Here is a 20,530-nt window from a genome sequence, read left to right on the forward strand (position 1 = left end):
AATTTTTTTATAAGTTAAGGTCCACCTATTTATCGAATGGGTTCTAATCGACTAAACTGGACAATTTTATTAGCTCTAACTAGAGAGATTTGATCATTGTTCATGTATATGAAAGTTTAGTTTTGTTGAAAGGCTTTGTATTTCATTTTGATAATTAATGTGTTAGTTTTCAATCATGGATTGGGAAACATATTGTAAAGTATATATGCCCCACAAGTGATACTACTAAGACATTTTATTTTGTCATTCTCTAACCATTTGATCATCCTAAATTTAGCATCGAAAATGATTTGGTAGAATAATTATCAATTTATACTCGTGTCAAAGCCAAACTTATTTGTTTTTATAAGTTGAACCTTTTATTTTGTCTAGATATCTCTCCTAACAAGTGTTGCTCCTAGGAATCAAACCCTTACAATTTGTTCATGCTAAAGATCTGAGCAACGCCTTGTTGGTTGATGGAATAATGTTTGTTACTACACAAGAGTGAATCATTTGTTGTGAAAACAAAAAATGATGATAACATACCATTGAATGAAGGATCTCTAATACTTACATGATGGATAAGTTCATCACAAAAGACCCACCAAATAAGCAATACTTAATTATAAAACAACAATATAAAACATTTCTTTAGTCACATTACCTTTTTTCATACATAATCTTGCTACTTACTAAGGATATAAAACATGAACACAAATATGACTTATATAGTAAGGTCTATAAACAATTAAACATTCATTGCATCATTAATAAGCCCTTTCATTTCAGTATATTTGATGCACCATGGTGAACTCTACAAGTTTCTTCACAGATATTTGATATTTCTCCAAGAAATCATATAATACCTGTCAATAACAACAAAAGAAGTTAATACGATACAAGCTATGAAGCATGATTTCAGAAACGTGTGTCGGGATACGATCGTATTCGATACGTCGATACACATTTTAAAAAAAATGTAGGATACGATACATTCAGTGATACATGTATAAAATAGTAAAAAATATATAAAATATGATAAAATTATAAGTGTAAATTAAAATATATAAAGTAAAATATATAATGGTAGTTATAAATCATTTTTCTCCAAAATTTTAAAACTAGAAAATATAGTAGAATAATTCATAAAATTGATAAAATGTATCTCAACTTATCCTATTTTTTTGTTGAAAACGTATTAAATACGTATCTTCATCTTCATTTTATTTATTTATTTATTTAAATTTTTGGATACTATAGAGATATGTATCATTCACGAATCCGAACATATTTGTATCGAATACGTGTCTCACACCAACACATGAGGGTGTTCAACGTATCCATGCATTAGAGGAAACAATGTATAAGTAAAACCATTTGGTCAAGAAAAGGTTAACATGTAGTCGCGTGACCGAAAATCGAGGCTCAATTTTCGGTTACACAACTCATGTATATTGAATGATACACTACCTGGGACAGATATCTACCTATTGGTGATTTTTCTTCCACAACACTCCAATCTTCTTCAACATGTTTGTATTTTTCTTCTTTGGCGAGTCGTCATCCATGTCTTCCGAGTAAGGTGAATTCACCTTGCCAGTAACAGAATTGAAGCTACTATCGAGTAAGCCATTCCTCTCCACAAATTTCCCATTGTTTCCGGGAGAAAGCATAGACGCAGCCGCTTCAGCAGCCTTTCTCCACTGATCTGATTGCACTTTCAATCTCCTTAGCTCTGCCTCCAACTCCGAATTCGCAGCTTGTGCAGCATCTAACTGCTCATTCACTCGCGCCACTCTTCGGTTAATTTCGTTGGCTTCTTCGGTTGTGCAGCCAAGTTTCTCCAAAGCCTCTTGCTCCGCAGCCGTTGCTGAATCAGCCTCATCAGCAGTTTTACTCTTCCCCAAGTCCTTCTTCATTTCCATCTTGAGCATACCGTTTTCCGTGGTTATATTTTGCAGCTGTGTCTCTCTATCTAATAATTTTTCCTTCAACTCAGAAATATCATCATCCAACGTTTTTAGCTCCATCACAAGTTCATATTCTCTTTCACTACATGGGTTTTCCTCGATCCTGGAATTTAACACCCCTTTCTCCTCTGATATACTCAGCAATTGAGATTCCTTGTCCAACAAGTTTTCCCTTAGCTCTTCAATATCAGCCTTAGCCCTCCTCAATTCCTCATACAACTCAGCCTCTCTCTGACCAGATTCGGATTTTGCACGTTCGAGATGTTCAAAAGCACATCTAATCTGCAGCGTGTTCTGTATATACTCTTCGTGGTATCTTACCTGAGCAACATCCAGTGCAGATTTTAATTGCCCTACTTCGGATTTGGCAGAGTTAAGCTCAGACTTGAGGTGGTTTATCTCCTCATTTTCTCGGGTAAGTCCTTTTTCATTAGTTGGACCTAAAATATTTTTGTTTGCAGCACTAGCCAAATCAGCCTGTAGTTTGTTCACAAGTCCTTCATATGATTTTGCTTGAGCTCTTGATTGCTCTAACTCTAGAGCTAAGGATTCGTAAGCTTCCGTTGCTTTGATACCATCTAATCGGAGTGTTTCCACGGTCTTGTTAGCCGTCTCCAATTGCATTTCCATTTTACTAACCACTTCCAACGCTTTGGATTCAGATTCTTTGCAACCACTTGCCTCATTTTTCAGCTTTTCCACTATAGATAGAGTTTCAGCAAGCTCCATTTTCAAGTCCTGAATCTCGGCATGAGCTGACTCTACATTATAAGTCTGAGTAGCTTCGGACTCGCATGCTCTTTCGAGCTGAATTTTCAGTTTCTGTATTTCATTCATGGCAGATAATAAAGCAGCTGAATCCATTGAATGCTGCTTCTGTACAGCCTCTAGTTCAGATTGCCATTCTCGATCTCGGTCCTGAGAAATTTTATGAAGCTCTTGGAGTCGATCTTCTTCAGAAGCAGAAAGGTCTAGAAGCTGTTGATGGGATTCCTCAAGCTCTTTTGACACAATTAAAAGCTGCTTTTTTGCCTCTTCACTCTCTTGTTGAGCTTTTCTCTTCCATGACTCGGATGAGTTAAGTTGATCCTTAACCCTCTTCAGATCTTCTTGAAGCTGAACAATCTGAGACTCCAAATCCTTGATCTTCTTAGTAGGTCGCTTCGTCTAGAGCCAGATGATAAAAAGAGTGATTATAGAGTGAATAATAAAATTTAATATAGTAAAACCTTAATATAGTCCTCTAGAGATTATGATGTGCCGTATAGATCCTTGAAAGTTTTTGCCACCGATTTCGTCATTGAAGATTTAAAATGTCCCCGCATTGGTCATAAACGAAACTTTTAGATTAACACTCTTTAATCTTTAAAGATCTTAATCCGTGACCAAAAACTTTGGAGAACCTATCTGGTGTCATGATAACCTTACGAGGATTAAAATGAGGTTTACTCAATTAAAAACTACAAGAGTATCAATATTTCGGATTTTATACATGGGAATCAAAGTGTGGAAATTCAGATTCAACCAAGAGTTAACTTCAAATACCTCAGCTATTGGACTTTGTGGTGCCCTTTGTTCAATCACCTTTGGAATCTTATCTTTGTCAGAATCCGATTTTGGTGTCTCTAACTTGCGAACCGTCTTCCGAGTTGTAGGAGATTTCTTTTGAGGCACTTTAGAAGTACCAGCTCTGCTTACATTCAGCCATAAACCAAGTAGTATTAGTATGCATATACAAATGTAGAATGTGGATAAACAAAACAAGATGACTTAAGATAGCACACTTATATAAAATGAGTTGCACCCCGATTTTCGGTTACACGACTATATGTCTTCAGGATATACAACCATATTCTCAAACACCACCATTCAAATACAAATCATGTGTTTTCAAGAATAGCTCAGTAACAAAATTTTCTGATTTAGCTATTTTTTCCCAAATGAATACCATATTACTACAATATGCATATGTTATGAACTTGAGCTTCAGTGTCACAAGATTCAACCCGATGAAGATGTAGACTAAAAGTTTTGACACTGAATTGTTTTGGCACGCTATCTTCTCACCTTATGGTAAGGAATTAATCCCTTTCGGGTTTCGTGGCTGCCCATCCCAACAAGTGTAACTCCTAAGAATCGAAACACTGATTGATATTATGATCATGAGCTAGTGAGAATTACTAAACAACAAGAATGATATAATGTTTATTAGAACAACCTATCTTCACAAATTTATCTTCCTTGACACCTTCAATTGAAAAATATCCTAACATGAAAATTAATAGTTTATATGTCATCCAATCCGAGTGGATCAGATAACATTAAAATTTTCACATTAAGTGAAACTAAATGAGGTCATGGTATGGTTGTTGCTTAGTAACTGTGATGTTACAGGTTCAAATCCTGGAAACAACTTCTCTCCTTACAGAGTAAGACCATTTTTTAAGTGAAACTAAAACCTTGGGCCAATTAAGCACCCTGGATTTGGCAATGGAGTAAAGAGCCATAAAAGATTGCCTCAAGCCCAAGAACTGGAGAAGTTCATTAAAAATAATTTATATTTTTTTTACCAACAAGGCATTGGTCTAGCAGTGTGAGGTCTCGCTAAATCCCTAGAATAACCAAAAGGTTAAATAAGTGCATCCATAATTATTTTTTCATTTTCTTTTTACAATGGAAAAATCCTAAATTTTCTTCATACATCCAAATCTAAAGAGGCATAATTAAATGTTGATAAAAAGTCCAAAAATAGCTATAAGATGTTACAAAAACTGGAATGCAGAAAAAGCTATAATGACAAACTTACCTTGATTTTGATGTCTGCATATTTGAACCTATACTTTAATGCACTGACCCACTCTTCCTACAATAGGAATCTGAGTAAGAAATAAAGACAAAAAAGACTATGATTTATAAGTATGAGAATGAGAAAAAGCAAGAATTAACATTCAACAAAAGAACCTAACAAACTTTTCAAACAAACAGCATATATTCCCTTCAAAGAAACTCTAAGTAATTAAACTAACTCCACTACTACCTAACAAATCCAAAACACAAGTAAATAAACAAAGTGAAGTAAAGAGAACCTTGAACCTTGTCAAGCTTTTCAAAATAGAAGATTATTATAGGTGAAGCTCAGAAAAGTTGTATCAGATTTTCTAGATTTTTTCTTTTGAGTTGAGTGAAACTTAAGTTTAGGAAACACTGTTTCAAATTGCTGACTGTAATATTACGGTTGCGATGACTGTTGCAAAGGCATCACACCGCAATGACGGTGTGACACCAAATCACTATGATGGGACTGTAACGCAATCGCGTCAGACCGCATTTGGGCCGCATCAGGCTGCAATGCAACTGCATCGGCCGGATTAGACCACATCGATATCAAAAATAGTTTTTTACTCACAAAATAATTCAAACCCCAACGACTGCAATCCACATTACAACGGCCATAATGACTACAATTGCAGTAACCACAACCATGACCATAATCATGACCGCGACCACAATTTAAAACACTATTAGGAAATGATGGAAGATACACAGATTTGAAGCATCCTATGATTGCACATGAATGTTTGTCCAAAACAAACCCAGATCTGCATGCAATCTGAAAAAATATCATTGATGGAATGAATAGTAAAATCAACATGTTATGTTGGCTAGAGAAAGTAGCATGAATCATAAAATAATGAACACACAAAAGAACAAAACAAGAAGATGAAAAAAACTAGAAAATTGTGTCTTCAACAAAGACCAAAAAAAAACACAACCAAGTTTTACATAGTGAGTTCTTCACTCATTCAAAACAAAAATGAAGTAACAGTTCTTGTTTGGAGCAAAATTAACTATATTAACTAACCTACCAACCCACAAACCAAAATTTACTAAAAACAAAAACTTTAGTGATAGATATAACTCTAAACTACATTACCCAGATGAAAAAATCAAATTTTGTTTGCAAAAATCATGAACACGTTACAAAATGTAACGAAATGCAAAATGGGAAGAATTAAGGAACACATAGTGTCACCAGAATTTTTGAGTGAGAATGTATGAAGAATGAAGCTTATGAAGGCTTGGTTTTAATGAAGAGAGAATGGTACTCTCTGAAAGGTGAAGATGATAGTGTGTGGGGATAGGTGAGAGTTTCTTTCTTTCATGTTCAGTTCAGTTCCAAAGTGAGTTTCCATACAAATAGCGTTGTTTCTAACATGGTGTGGCATCAACCTCATCATTACATTATTATTAATCGATTTTTCAATGTCTAACATTTGATTCTTAAGAGTGAAATTTGTTAATAGAGATAGTCATAAACTCGAAAATGATTAATCTCTTAGCAAAAGAAAAAAGAATATTTTTGCTGGTATAAAAAAAAAGGTACACTAAATTCTATCAAATTAAATTTTAAAACTTTTAATTTTGGAAGTCACATTTATACGACAATGATTAGTTTTTTTTACCTATAAATGGGTGAGGGGTGATTATACAAAAAAAATCATATATGAAGATCTTATTATCTCTATTTTTCTAACCTTCATATATTTATTTTTGTTGTTTGTAAATCTTCTCAAACTTATGTTACTTATTGCTTCCTTTTTTTGTTGGGTTTTTTATGTTACTATTTTAAGACTTTTCCATGATTATTTTTAATTTTATCAACATCCAATTATTATATCCATAATTAATTTTATTTTTCTTATCCCTTAAAAATAAATATGGGCATTTCAGTCAAAAAATACAATACAAAGGGATATGAGAAATAAAAGAGTTACTATTCTAAAATTGTGTTATTTGTTATGATTAATTAAAAAAAAAATAGGTTAAAAATTTAATATTTAAAGATTTTATGACTAATGATAATGACATGTATGCATCTAATTACACTCTACTATTGACTTATTTCTCTCACAATTTATATTATTATATGTATCATCACATATGATTAATTGAAAAAAAAATTGTGGATTAAATTATGAAATAAGAGATATACTTATTATGTCTTTAGAGAGATAAATAAAATTATGGAATAGGAAATGTGTTTACTTCTTTCTTCCATGCAACACGTGTCTCACTTTTCAAAACTTCAAACAACCACAAACTACTGCTTTTTTGTTGGCTTTATTTAGCAACCTAGCTTCCATATCAAGCATCAATAAAATAACAACTCTATTTGGTTAGATTCATATAATGATCAAAAAAATTAAGAGTTTTATTATCAGAGCGATATATGTGTTAAGAGAGGTATCTAGAAAACCAAAAAGAATTAGTTCTTATTCAAATGATGAAAAATAATATTGGTAATACAACAAAATATCAAGTATCAATAAATAACTTTTTATAATTTTTATTGGTACTATCATGTATAGGTAAAGGAAATAATCATTTTCGATGTGCATAATATTGCATGCAAATAAGTGTCACTCCAAGAATTCAAGTACAACAATTAACGACCTTATACTACTCTGACTAAAACTGATTAACTTTTTTTTACAATCTATGCATTCTCTTCATCATAATCTAATTTTCACAGCTTATCTTAACTACAATCACTTATTCAAATACTAACTAACTTACCTTAATCTAACTTCTTTTCTATTTTCTCACACACATTCACTTCCATCACTGTTATTTTTCGAGTTTCAATGGCGACTACCTCGTGGAGCGAGGAGCTAGCGAGTCTAGTGGAAGATCCCGGAGTTCGTTTCACCGGAGATCCAAATCCAACGGCGTCTTTCAAAACGACGTCGTTTGATGCAAGCAATGTTGAATCCGAGGAGAGTTTGAAGGATCAAGCTATTGGATTCTTAATGGCATGGTGTGAGATAGTTATGGAGTTAGGAAGAGGTTGTAGAGATATTCTTCAACAGAATTTGTTGAATGAAGATTCTTATGTTGTGAGAAAAATTGGAGGACCTTGTTCTAAGGTTTCTAAGAGATTGAGTTTTTTCAATCATTTTTTGCCTGAAGATCGTGATCCTCTTCAAGCTTGGTTTGTTGTATTCTCCGTTTTTGTTCTTGCGTTCGCAGGTTTTTATTTCTTCTTAATTTATTTATTTTTGGTTTTCTCATATCAACTTTCGATTCTAAGTTCATAGTCACTTGATACGTGGTTCTCTTTTCGTACGGGTGCGTGACTTGATACGTGGTTCTCTTTCCGTACGGGTACGGTTAGTACGCTACCCTGTCAAATACTGGTCAGAGGTATATTCAGTAGGGTTTTTATAGCTCTCTGCATAGTCGTTTCTAGTGGTATTTATTGTAGGTTTGAATCAAATTTTGTTTCACCACAAGAGAAATACCCAAGGATAAAAAAATGTATTGTTTGTTGTAACTCATTCATCTAGGTGAAGATACATTACCAATTATTCTTATTTTCTTTGACTTAAAATATAGGTAAAAATCCGGTTCGTTTCTTAAAGGGAAATAGTTCGCAAAAGAACCATTAATTGGTACGAGCAAACCAATTCGCGGTTCGCTACCGGAATGAGAGAATTGTGTTTTAATGTTCATAACTTGTTTTGAATGACTCTGAGCTGTTTTTGGTAAATAATGAATGGTTACTTCCTTGGTTCATTGCTATTTTGTAGATTTTGTTAGTTATTAGTCAATTTGGCCTTATGGGACTAAGGGGTGTTTGGAAGAGCTTATAGGGGCTTATTTGGGCTTGTGTTACTGTTTAAGCACTTGTGCAAGTGTTTGGATATAAAGAGCTTATGAAAATAGATTAACGTTGTTATAAGTTTTTTTAGCTTATTTTGATAAGCTAATCAAAGAAGCTTAGAGGGTGAGTTTGGCGCAATGTCAAGGTTGTTGCTTAGTATGGTTACATGTTCAAATCCTAGAAACAATCACTCTGCTTACGGGGTAAGGCTGCGTACATTTACCCTCATCAGATCCCACTAAGCGAGCCTCGTGCACTGGGCCATCTTTTTTTTAACCAGAGAAGCTTATGAAATAAGCATGTTAGAGCTTATAGGAAGGTCATAAGCTTAAACGCCTATTGAATTAGCATTTAATTAAGCTACATGCCCTAAAACTTTTAGTTATTTTACTGTTGCAACATTCCATTTTCTATTTTAAGCTTACTATCTAAACTTAGTTGTTCTAGGCTGTTGATTGTTTTGGAAGGATCATTCATTTCACTAGTGATCACTAATTTAGGTAGTAAATTCTTCATTGCTTTTTTCTCCCATTAGTATGTGTTGATGAGGAGAATATATGTATGTGTGTTCAAATGCTATTACCTTATATGGCTCCAAATCTTCAATGATAAAAAATACCATATGTATGACATATTTGAATTGCTATAACTGTAAACCAATGACTGTCAGCCCATTTCTTGCGATATGAACCTTGCATTTTTCCTATTATTGATTTTCTATCTCTCTGCCACTTCAGTCGATTCTCCTGTGTACTCTATCGTATTTTGGAACAAGTTCTGTGCAATTTCTTAGCAATGATCTTTTCCCGAGCGATATATCAATCTGGTATGATATTTACTGACTTTGTATAAGTTATTTGCAGCTATAAGTGTAGATCTCAATCGCGATCCATTAACGAAAGTGATGAAGGTGGCCATGCATCCTCCTAATGCTAGCCGCATACTACTTCCAGATGGTAGATACTTGGCTTATCATGATCAAGGTGTTCCAGCTGGCAGAGCTAGATTTTCCCTCATTGCTCCACATTCTTTTCGTTCATCTCGACTAGCAGGTATATTATGAGTGATAGTTTTTGTCAATCATAAAAATTGGCTTTGGTTAGAATGACATTTACGTTCCTATCTTTATCAGGAACTTAAACACCTATAAATTGTATACTTATCTATTATCTTGCTCTATTGCTTTTTTTCCCTGTCCAATTGAAGGTATACCTGGAATTAAACCATCATTGCTTGAAGAGTATGGCGTTCGCTTGGTCACATATGATCTTCCTGGTTTTGGGGAGAGTGATCCTCATCCTGGCAGGAATCTTAACTCATCAGCTATGGATATGTTGCATCTAGCGAATGCTGTCAATGTTAGCGATAACTTCTGGGTACTATGCCACTCAAGTGGATGTGTCCATGCTTGGGCTTCACTGAGATATATTCCTGAGAGAATTGCAGGTACACTCACCTTTTTAAAGCTTTTAGTGTCTACATAACTTTGGAGTGTTCATTGTAAATTTAACATCTGAAAATTGCTTGTAACTTATAGCAAACTAGTAATTTGTAAATTTTGGGAAGTATACAAATCATTAATGTTATGCATGTCCCATTTAACTTATAGCTTTTAGTGTCTACATTAACTTATATGCTGATTGTGGTTTTACCAATATAAGTAATTCCAGTTTCATTCTTTGTTCTATTGAACACAATTTTCCCCCTTCTCTACCCACCAAGGTCCCAAAATAATGAAAAGTGACATCATTGATTCTGATGTGATATATATGTGAAAACAACAACAACAATAAAACCTTTTCACAGCAGGTGGGTCAGCTACATGCAGGGGTGGAGTTAGGGTCAGATAGATTGATAGAATAAATTGCGGGAGGGGGTTCACCTTTAAAAGAATAAACAATAACAAAATTTATTACAGTATAAAGTATCAAATATTCAAAAGTTTCATGGGGTTGCCAATGCCTCTCTTCACTAATGCTGAGCTGTCCCGAGCTGCAGAGATCAAATGATGCCGCTTATTTTAATTTAAACCGTGTTTTCAAATATTCCCGTTAAATCTAAAGCAATGTGATTTATGATATTTTCTGAAATCACAGGTGCAGCAATGTTAGCTCCTATGATTAGTCCATATGAACCACACATGCTTAAGGATGAGTTGAAAAGAACTTGGGGCAGGTGGCTGCGTAGGAGGCAATTTATGTATTCCTTGGCTTATAGATTTCCGAAACTTCTCTCTTTTTTCTACCGGAAAAGCTTCTTGCCAGAAAACCATGATCGGATTGATAAGCTGTTATCTTTTTCACTAGGAAAGAAGGTGAGTGTGAGATAACCTTGACTTAATGTTGATAAGGATAAAAACATTCACTAATGCTGCATTTTTCATCAAATGACGTGAACACACTTTTTTGTATTGGCAATAGTTAAGTGGATTCATGTCAGCTAGAAAGAAACTATTGTTATTCAATGAAGTTGCCTGATATGTCAGATTGTGAAAATAGTCTCAATCAAATGACTAGAGTCGTCCCAATATATTTGTGTTTCTTGAAATATGCTTTATCCAACATTTGACTGGAAATATTTATTGTTTTTAATTATAAAATATTAGTTCGTGTTAAAGTTCTTTTGCTTTCTCCCTTGCCCCACTTCGTGAAACTAACATTTGAATTTAAATCTAAATTTTGAAAATAAATGTAAAACATGATACTAGGTACACTATCTCAGTTCAATAGCAGTTTTTGCAGGCATCCATGGAAGTTAAACATTTAGGGCTGTCTTGATCCGTTAACATAATCTTTTTTAAGTGTTCAGGACGAAATTCTGATCGAAGAACCAGCCTTTGAAGAGTTTTGGCAGAGAGATGTGGAGGAGTCAGTTCGTCAAGGAAAAGTCCAACCATTTATAGAGGAAGTTGTTCTGCAGGTATCGAAATGGGGTTTTGACATCGAAGAACTTCACGTGCAGAAGAAGTGTCAAACAAGAGGCATACTTCTTTGGTTGAAGTCCATGTACAGTGAGGCAGAATGTGAATTAGCAGGATTTCTTGACCCCATACACATTTGGCAGGTTCGAATACACGTATCTTTCTGCATTTCTGTTATTACTTTCTGTGTTTTCTATGATTATTTCTACAATATATTCTATTATTAGTTGCAATCTACTACCTAAGAGATACTTGAATTGACCCCTTATTTGCACATGTATCTCTAGTCATTTCTGACTCTGCTGGCTAAGTTGTAGATTTTAGAAGGTTCAGGAAGGGTATTGAGATAGCATACTTAAAATACATATCTTTAGTAACTTTCAAGATCAATAAATTTTTATAAATGCCAATTACCTTCCAAGAAATGTTTATACATTTGAAGACTTTGGTATTCAAGGTCATTTCTTTAACAACTCCATAAGACTTGACCATTATGAGCCTTCAAGGAATAAAATATATTGATTTCGGTCAACCAAGTCTTATACTAGCTAAATACACATTTCAAATTTAGTGGGCTTTTGGAATAGTTTAATAGAAAGCTTATTTGGGCTTATGAGAATAGCTTATGAAAATAATTTATAACCTTCCTCTAATCTCTTCACTTTATTCCAGCAAGGTTGTCAGAGAAGCTTACGAAAATAAGCTCTTTTTAGCCTATTTCAAAGGTGCTTATACATTGGAAGAGCTTATAGAGAACTTATTTGAGCTTATGACAATAGTTTATTTCAATAAACTTATTAAAGAAGCTTATGAAAATAGCTTATGACTTTCCTACGATCTTGTTTTAGCTTATTTCAAAAAACATATTGAATAATCACCAAATTAATCTGTTTACCAAACACGCTCAAGTTTGTTAAATATACACTTAATTAAGTTGTTTCCCTAAATATATCCCTATTTTGTAGTATGGAACAAAACATTCATAAATGGAACAAAACATGTATCTCTATTTATCCAATACTTCAATATCTATGCATTGTCAAGGTAAATATTTATACATGATCAATACATCATCCACCATTATTTTGTATTACTTTTTTGAAGCTTGAACGTAGAGAATATTCATTACGGTTTGTTAAATATACTCTTCCAATAGAATTCAACATGTTTCTTTACTATGTGTGTGAATCTCACCTTTCCCTTCCAATTCTCAACAGGGATTGGATGATAGGGTGGTCCCACCATCAATGACAGAATACATAGGACGGGTCCTACCAGAGGCCATGATCCATAAGCTCCCAAATGAAGGTCACTTCTCCTATTACTTTTTCTGTGATGAGTGCCACAAGCAAATATTCTCTACTCTTTTTGGAACTCCTCAAGGTCCAATAGAACAACAAAAGGAAACTGCATTTGAGGAAAATAATGAAGATGTCTTACACAAATCTTCACTTTTTAATATTGAATGACAAGAAACTGCTGATATAATACACAAGTTGTTAGGTTTGATGTAAATAACAACTACAGTTCCTTTGCATGGTGGAGCTTGAAAGAAGAGAATATTCACTATGGTTTCCAAAAATTGAGTTATAAGAGTTTTTGGATATAGGTAAAAGCGCTACAGATATTGATTTTTAATGCGTATCTTTGTTGTAGTGTGAGATTAGTATTCCTTCGATTTAACACTTAACTCAGAAGCAAGATCATGTCTAATTTGGACCACTCTATTTGTACACTTCGAATGACATATTTGGACAACATATATGAGTTACAAGTTATCCTAATCACTAATGGTGTAAGCCTACAAACATAACTTTAAAGGGGAAGAACATTTTTTGTAGAGAGATAATCGTCCATGATCTTCAACTGAGCCAGCAACTCTGCTCTTTTTCTTCCTGAAGGATGAGTAGAGAGATGATCTTTCGCCTATGAGTTGCCGCCGGTGACTTTTCCTGACTTTTTCATACAGTTTGGGTGCTACCCTTGGATCATATCCGGCTGAAGCAAGTAATAGCAGCCCTATGTAATCAGCTTCCATTTCCATTCTGCAAAATTGTGCATAAATAAGGTGAAGTAATGAAACTCTCTTAACACAATCCATGAAGATATTGCCACCATTTATCCCTGTATAATCAAAGATTGCATCCAAAGAGGGCTATATAATTACAAGGTTATGGTATTTCAACATAAGAATAAGATCTTGGGTAAACTACTTAATTAAGTGCTTATCCAATAAACCTTTTCTGAAATAGGCTTGAATGAGATCATAAGGAATAGGCTTAAACAATTATGATTGCTTAGTGCAATTTAAAACATTGGTATTTACCATGACTCTTATGAGTTGTGTTTAAGAATATAAATATTTGAGATTATTCTTCAATAAAATTATTTTAACATAATTTCCATTTGGCATTATTTGAACATGAAGCCGCTCCCACTTAATGAAATTAAGGTTTAGTTGTTGTTTTATTCTTTAATAAACTATAGTGATAGAGAGATCCTATAACTATGCCTAGCAATATGAGTTGGGAGATCCAATCATAGAGTTCCCACTTCAACCACCAATAGGTAAATGCCTATCCCCATGGAAGTTTCAATTTTCAAAGGAAAACATAGTGACATCAAAGAAATGAGACAATGAAGTTAAATTTACATTTACATCACAATTATTAATCAATAACTTTAAGAAAATGAAACTTGTCCTTAAGAAAATGAAATTTATATATATATATATATAACCATCATGGAAAATAGTTTGAAAGTAAAAATACAAATAGATTAGTAGAACAACTTTCACCCCAAATCAATAGCCTCCAAGAAACTATAGAGTACACATAATAAGTGTTATAAATAAATAAATGGAACACTCCAAATCAAATAAACTGTTCATTTATTTCTTCTCTAGTTATACGAGGAATGCTAATAACACACTCTTTTCGGCACTCTCCTCAACGCACACTTTGTTATCCGGTGAAGTTTATGTGAAACCTGAATTTCATCCGATTATAAAGAGTGTGTTGAAGAGAAAGTGTCGATAACAATGTATTGTTAGCATAACTCCCGGATATATAATCAACTGGCCACACTACTGGCTGCAGTGAATTCTGCATTTACCTTTGGTGGACCTGAATGCCTCCTTGGTCTGGCAGGCGAAGCTGGATAAGAAAGACGTTTCTTTGCAGTCCCGAAGGACCCTTTCTCCAATTCACCATTTTCTGTGGCTAATGGACTTTGTGTCCTAGACTTCGCTTTTGCAGATTGAGTTGGTACCATGTAACTTGGAACGGACAGCGAGCTAGTGAGGCTCTCATCATCTCTCACTGATGAACTAGCAATGGAATGCCTCCTGAACCGGTCGGATTGTACACTGACCATGCTTTTGGAGTCATCATCCATAACCCAGCTTCCTTTCAGGCTAGGCTTCTTCGTATTCTTAGCAATTGATGGAGAAGGCGGCTTGGAAGGAGTTGGATGAGACTGATTTTGGGTGGCTATTGGAGAATGCTTTTCAGAATTGAGCTGGAAATGTGCAAATGATTTGCTGATTTCCGCACCATTGTTGCGGCTTGACCTTCTTATAGATGAGTGGTCGTTCGGGTCTTTATCCATTAGACTACGGACCTCCCAAGTTTGACCGGCTGTCCATCGTTCCAACCAGCTCCAACCCCAGCTAGGATTGGTTGGATCCATGAACATTGGATTTATAGATCGACACGTGTTCTTCCCGTTTTGCTGTCAAATAAGTATTTCTACAAATATCAAACTCTGAACTTAATTCATTTGAAAAGTCAAGGAACCTGAACTAGTAGTGGCTGCAACTTAAATCATATAGGAAGATTCTGCTATTCATTCAAAATAGATTAGGCGCATCATATAATATTGCATCTTATTTGAGGTAACTAAATACTGCCATTGATGACAATCGAAGAAGTTACGGTGCAATTTGACCAAACATATCATTGGATTATGCACACACACAAAAATAGTAGCAGTGATAGAGGAGAGTTCGCAAAGGTTTAAGCACAGGATATGGCCCTGAATAGAATGACAAGATAGAAAAGGGTTCATGCATATATCAAGCAAAGTTTCATCAGAGGAAGAGTCACACAACAAATATTGGAATATTAACAACACGACATGCATGCTCGGGTTCTCCCTTTTAGTACTTTGAGATATCTGTATGTACTGTGCCTTAACAAAGACTAAGCCAATTTTCGAGTTCGTATAAAAACTTTCAATCATTTGCTCTCATGTAAATTCATAAGAAAAATAGAAAACCTGATGAGTGAATGCATAAGCTAGTGCTCTTTCTCTTCTCATAGTAGCCTCGTGCTTGCTTAGTAACTTAGCTTCAATTTGTTCTTTTGATTGTAAGCTTTGATCCCATTCCTCTCCAATCTATTATGACAATTTGATACAAATTAAATAAAGAAACAATATGTCTTAAAGTTGAATAAACATAGGCTCAATGTTAGATACCCGCATGCTCTCGAGCTCTTTTGCGTGCCTATGTAAGAGCTGTCTCTGCAGAGCCTGATTCTCCTCTATCATTCTGATCCTCCTAGAACGAATCTGAGATTGCACGCGAGCTAGAGTCTGCATCGAGCGGAGGGTACTCGTGGCTTGTCGTTTTACAATGGCGCCTTCCATCAATGATTTCAACCTCACCAGACCTCTTAAAGCATGCAATGCTCTTCTTGCCTAAACAATTTGCAAACAAAGTTTAGTTTTAAAGTTTACCATTGATAGCCTCATAAGTCATATCTTAACTTTTTTGTATGAATTTGTATTTAAAGAGTTTAAATTTGATCAACTGTTATACTCACTTTTTCCGCTATTAGTAAACAAGAAATCGCCACATTACTTCACTAAGTAAAGTTTTCCACTTATAGTAAAAATCTTCTAGAATAAATCATCCCTAGTATTTATTTTTAATACCCCGATCATTTAATATGAAAATCTACGCAAACACCCTCGTACACAAAATGATGTTAGACCTAATTCACTTGTTAAATGAATTGTTAGTTCATAAACATTTTGAACTAAGAAAAAGGTAAGTATTGGTTTAAATCGAAATTGCAACAATACCAAGTATCCCCGAAAAGCAGTTTGAATCTTGATTGCTGCCACTTTGTCATCTGGTTTACGGACTAACCGCGAAATTTTAGGACCTTCAACCTTAACAGCTGTTGTTTGAACAACAGGAACTGGAACAGGAACATGTTCCTCAACAACCAAGGATGTTGCAACTTCAACAACATTATCATAACTGCTTTTTTTCTCACCATGAGTTAATTTAATCTCTTCTGGTGGAGGAAAAGCTGGTGATTTATCAGTTCCTGAGCATGACTCTTCTAAAGTCTGCAACTTTTGCTTCCGAAACCATTTCTTCTTAGATGAACATGATTTCTACAGAAGCAATTGATAAGAGTATAAGACTATAAGAATTAAGAAGCATTAACAGAAAACTAAGATAAGTTGAATATAAGTTTTATATAAACCTGATCCTTCTTTTCCTTTGAGTCAGGGCTAAGAGCTTTTTTCACAATGGAAAACAAATTTCCCTTCTTTCCCATTATCTTGGCATTCCTCAATTTGATCCTTTATACACCAAAAAAAGATTGAAACTTTGAACATCTCAAACTCCATAATCCAAAAAAAATTATTTTTGAATAGGATATCCGATGGCATCTACTTATATTATTAAATGGAACACCAACAAGATGTTGGTCAAGTGGTGTAAGATATTACTCAATCATTTTCAAAATGATCAAAATGTCAAATGTTCGATTCTTGGGAATGACACTTGTTAGGAGAGACCAGTGATTTAAATTGCGGTCACAATATTGCGATGCAGCCGCAATATTGCAGTTGCAGTGACTGCCGCAACCGCATCACACCGCAATTGCGGTGTGATTCCAAATCACACTAATGTGACCGCATTGGGCTGCAACGTAACCGTATTGGGCTGCAACGTAACCGTATTGGGCTGCAACGCAACCGCATTTGGACCGCATTGAATTCAAAAATAGTTTTTTAATCACAAAATAATTCACACTGCAACGGCCACAATCCGCATCGCAACAGCCGCAATGACCATAATCGCAGTAACCACAACCGTTGCTGCAATCGCGACCACAATTTAAAACACTGGGGAGAGACAATCACACACTCCGAAAGAGAATAGTTCCTTACTGGTAGCCCATAGAGTGAGAGGATACTCTTGGTTGCAAAAAATATATTATTAAATGAAACTAGGACTTTCAAAATTAATATTGAAAATGTAATTTTGTTTTTTCTAGAAATAGAAATGAACAATAAGCTTATACAAGAGAAACTCATCATGAACACAAAGGAGAATAAGGGGTGAAATAGAGCCATTCAAATTCTTAACCTCTAGGCTCTCTAAGAATTATGCATAATTCTATATGGATAAAGACCACATAAATGAAAATAAATCATGTTCTAAGAAACAAACAACAACAACAAGAGGCTTGTTAATTATAATACTCTTTCTCCAAATAATATTGAATCAAAACAATAAAACTAACAAGTTTAACTATCTCCCCTTTAGAAATTTCATAGAATGCATATTTATCTAATTAAATTAGATAAGGTAAGCTGAATTTGAGAGATTTATTCTTTTTTTATATAATCAAATCTATGATAAGGAACTAATCCTTTCGAGTTGCGTCACTACCCTCGTAACAAGCTTACTCTTAGGAATGGAATATTTGACCGTTATTCTGAAGATCTAGTAGTCTTACACTACTAGACCAATACCTTGTATTATGTAAAATCAAACAAATTTACAGAAAGACATAGAATTAAACAGAAATGAGTTAGTAAACAAGGAAGTGCAATGGCAATGAAAATGAGAGTACCTGAAACTAAAAACAAGTGACAGATCTCAAATTTCTAGTTCTGACCCTTTATTCCAGTGAACAAAAAGATTGAAACTTGAAGATCAGAGTTGCACAAAACAACACATTTTCTGTTAAGTTAAATGTTTCTCTTTCTGTGTTCTGTGCTGTAAAAGAGGGAAAAATCAGATCTTGCCAAATGCCAAAGACAAGCTTTGAATTATAGTACAAGTTGGTTCTGTTCATATTATTATTAATTAGAGAAGAACTTCTATGCATATATATACACGTGACATCATATTTAAACCTTAGTGTATTTATGTTTTTTTATGTTATTATTTATGATAAAATTTTAATTGAAATTAAAATTTTAATATATTGATATTGTTTTATTAGTTGTCTCCACAATATATATGTTTTCACACAAGTCTTTCTTCTATTACTTTATTACTTGGGTTAGTTATGTGGGGCCCAACATCTTTTATCCTATTTCTTAATTTTTAGTGTCATTCTATTCATGTTGTTAATTTACTGTAATTTTTTATGGAGTTGTGTATAATTAGTTTGTTGATATATATTTTTCTTAATAAATCATATGAGATTAGGAGATTATAATAACATATATGGATATGGGTTGAAGAGAAACATAAAATGTAAAACTCTTTGTATTACATTATCTACATTTCTTTTTTGGTACAATTATCTACTTTTCAAACAACTCATACCAACATTTCGTTCAAGTAGAACATGTTTGATTCTCCTTAAGTAATGTCTCGGGTTCGAGTATTGTGGATGGAAAAAATACTCGCTGAGAGAGTTAGCCTCATATACTTATGAATGTCCCAACTCGAACATGATTGTCTCCAATGAAAGAATACTTGTAGGAAACAAAAAAACTGATACACAAGAGAATTTTAGTTGAGTTACAATCATATGTAAGAACTTATATATTTGGTGATGAATTCTAGTAAAATCTTAAAATTAATTTAATTAGGTATATGGTACCTATCAATTCCCATATTAATTAATCAGTAAAACTATTTTGACATCAAGGAGACATACCAAATTGTAACTAACAATATGTTGATTTAGTTGTATAAAGTTTCATTAGATTTTTAGGATGACTAAAATGTCAAAAATTCGATTCTTGAGAGTCATAATTATTGGTAGAGACAACTACGCACTCTGAAAGAAATTAATTTCTTACCCAAAAAATGAGATAATATCGTACAAAAATACTATACAAGACTGCATTTTTATCAATGAAATGATGTTAACAAAATAAAACAACACTAAACAATTGTGAAATAATATATCAGTATAATATATGTATTTAAATTGATTATACAAATAACACTACTCTTAATTAATAATTAAAACTTAAAAGTCATTATAATATTTATCTCAACTTTAGATAGTTACCTTAGACCTAGACTAATATGAATGAAGTTAGAAAAACCATTTTAAACAACCAAAATTCCCCCAAAACCTACTTCTTTTAACTCTCAAGAAATTCAATCCACTTTTTGTTATTTGACCAAAAATATATTTTGTAAATGTCAAAAATGTTGATTATAGATATAATTTTTTAATGAGATGTCTTAATTAACCTAACTATTTCAGATTTATGCATAAAGTTGTCAAAATAATATCTATGCAATTATAACTTCAAAATTTATACATAATCACTACATTATCCACTATTAATTTAAATTATTTTTTAAAGAATTAATAATAATTAAAAATAAATAAAATGTAATATAATAACAATGTATATGATTATACACTGTCAATACATATATTTTTAGATGAATATATTCTTAATGAATAATGCACTGATGTGGTGGTGACAAGTAACAATTTCATATGTATCATACTATCACATCACAACCTCATTGGTAACTTGTTACTTTCTGTCAAGTGTTTCTTAACTCAAAAGGATAACCTTGATTCATGTCACCCTCTACCTTTTCTTTCTCATATAATAAATAGTTAAAGATATTATTTACGGTAATCGTGAATATCAAAAATGATTAGTTTTTTACTCAAACAGATGAGAAATATTCTTAATAATATTAAAAATATATATATAGTTTTTATAATTAACTAACTTCATTATTTGATTTTAATT

The 20,530-nt window shown here is 33.4% G+C and overlaps 3 protein-coding genes across 7 annotated transcripts; 1 reads left to right on the forward strand and 2 right to left on the reverse strand.

The window, feature by feature from the left end:
* Positions 1-528: 528 nt before the first annotated feature.
* On the reverse strand, positions 529-18,829 carry LOC109340154 (interactor of constitutive active ROPs 2, chloroplastic-like). 3 transcript variants are annotated; one of them, XM_019577741.1, is made up of 5 exons: positions 18,825-18,829; positions 6,538-6,543; positions 3,498-3,550; positions 1,453-3,119; positions 529-848 (listed from the first exon to the last, which is right to left on the reverse strand). In XM_019577741.1, the coding sequence occupies exon 4, from the start codon at positions 2,814-2,816 to the stop codon at positions 1,470-1,472; it is 1,347 nt and encodes a 448-aa protein (XP_019433286.1). In that variant the 5' UTR covers positions 2,817-3,119; positions 3,498-3,550; positions 6,538-6,543; positions 18,825-18,829; the 3' UTR covers positions 529-848; positions 1,453-1,469. The 3 variants fall into 3 exon arrangements, with proteins under 3 accessions (XP_019433286.1, XP_019433284.1, XP_019433285.1); XM_019577739.1 differs by lacking the exons at positions 6,538-6,543; positions 18,825-18,829 and adding exons at positions 4,759-4,815; positions 5,986-6,175 and having other exon boundaries at positions 3,498-3,642; XM_019577740.1 differs by lacking the exons at positions 6,538-6,543; positions 18,825-18,829 and adding an exon at positions 4,759-5,054 and having other exon boundaries at positions 1,470-3,119; positions 3,498-3,642.
* LOC109340155 lies at positions 7,508-13,124 on the forward strand. 2 transcript variants are annotated; one of them, XM_019577742.1, is made up of 6 exons: positions 7,508-7,982; positions 9,480-9,668; positions 9,823-10,062; positions 10,713-10,930; positions 11,425-11,679; positions 12,754-13,124. In XM_019577742.1, exons 1-6 carry the CDS (start codon positions 7,598-7,600, stop codon positions 13,003-13,005), a joined length of 1,539 nt encoding a protein of 512 aa, XP_019433287.1. In that variant the 5' UTR covers positions 7,508-7,597; the 3' UTR covers positions 13,006-13,124. The 2 variants fall into 2 exon arrangements, with proteins under 2 accessions (XP_019433287.1, XP_019433288.1); XM_019577743.1 differs by having other exon boundaries at positions 7,508-7,974; positions 9,472-9,668.
* On the reverse strand, positions 14,281-18,630 carry LOC109340156 (protein IQ-DOMAIN 1-like). Of its 2 annotated transcripts, none has more exons than XM_019577745.1 (6): positions 18,466-18,630; positions 17,038-17,137; positions 16,625-16,945; positions 16,016-16,237; positions 15,815-15,934; positions 14,281-15,268 (listed from the first exon to the last, which is right to left on the reverse strand). In XM_019577745.1, exons 2-6 carry the CDS (start codon positions 17,110-17,112, stop codon positions 14,609-14,611), a joined length of 1,398 nt encoding a protein of 465 aa, XP_019433290.1. In that variant the 5' UTR covers positions 17,113-17,137; positions 18,466-18,630; the 3' UTR covers positions 14,281-14,608. The 2 variants fall into 2 exon arrangements, with proteins under 2 accessions (XP_019433290.1, XP_019433289.1); XM_019577744.1 differs by having other exon boundaries at positions 18,421-18,630.
* Positions 18,830-20,530: the final 1,701 nt, after the last annotated feature.

The sequence above is a fragment of the Lupinus angustifolius genome, unplaced genomic scaffold (assembly GCF_001865875.1).
Source record: "Lupinus angustifolius cultivar Tanjil unplaced genomic scaffold, LupAngTanjil_v1.0 Scaffold_145_3, whole genome shotgun sequence".
Lineage (NCBI taxonomy): Eukaryota > Viridiplantae > Streptophyta > Magnoliopsida > Fabales > Fabaceae > Lupinus > Lupinus angustifolius.

Bases quoted from the DNA above. Each gene is read 5' to 3' on its own strand.
- LOC109340154 (XM_019577739.1), bottom strand. From the start codon at position 4,778: ATGCAGACATCAAAATCAAG. The intron at 3,643-4,758 runs GTAAGTTTGTCA...GAATGTAAGCAG, and splicing joins ATGCAGACATCAAAATCAAG to AGCTGGTACTTCTAAAGTGC. The intron at 3,120-3,497 runs GTATTTGAAGTT...ATCTGGCTCTAG, and splicing joins CACAAAGTCCAATAGCTGAG to ACGAAGCGACCTACTAAGAA.
- LOC109340155 (XM_019577742.1), top strand. From the start codon at position 7,598: ATGGCGACTACCTCGTGGAGCGAGGAGCTAGCGAGTCTAGTGGAAGAT. The intron at 9,669-9,822 runs GTATATTATGAG...GTCCAATTGAAG, and splicing joins TCGTTCATCTCGACTAGCAG to GTATACCTGGAATTAAACCA. The intron at 10,063-10,712 runs GTACACTCACCT...CTGAAATCACAG, and splicing joins TATTCCTGAGAGAATTGCAG to GTGCAGCAATGTTAGCTCCT.
- LOC109340156 (XM_019577745.1), bottom strand. From the start codon at position 17,112: ATGGGAAAGAAGGGAAATTTGTTTTCCATTGTGAAAAAAGCTCTTAGC. The intron at 16,238-16,624 runs GTATTGTTGCAA...CAAATTGTTTAG, and splicing joins CTGCTTTTCGGGGATACTTG to GCAAGAAGAGCATTGCATGC. The intron at 15,935-16,015 runs GTATCTAACATT...TTGTCATAATAG, and splicing joins AAGAGCTCGAGAGCATGCGG to ATTGGAGAGGAATGGGATCA.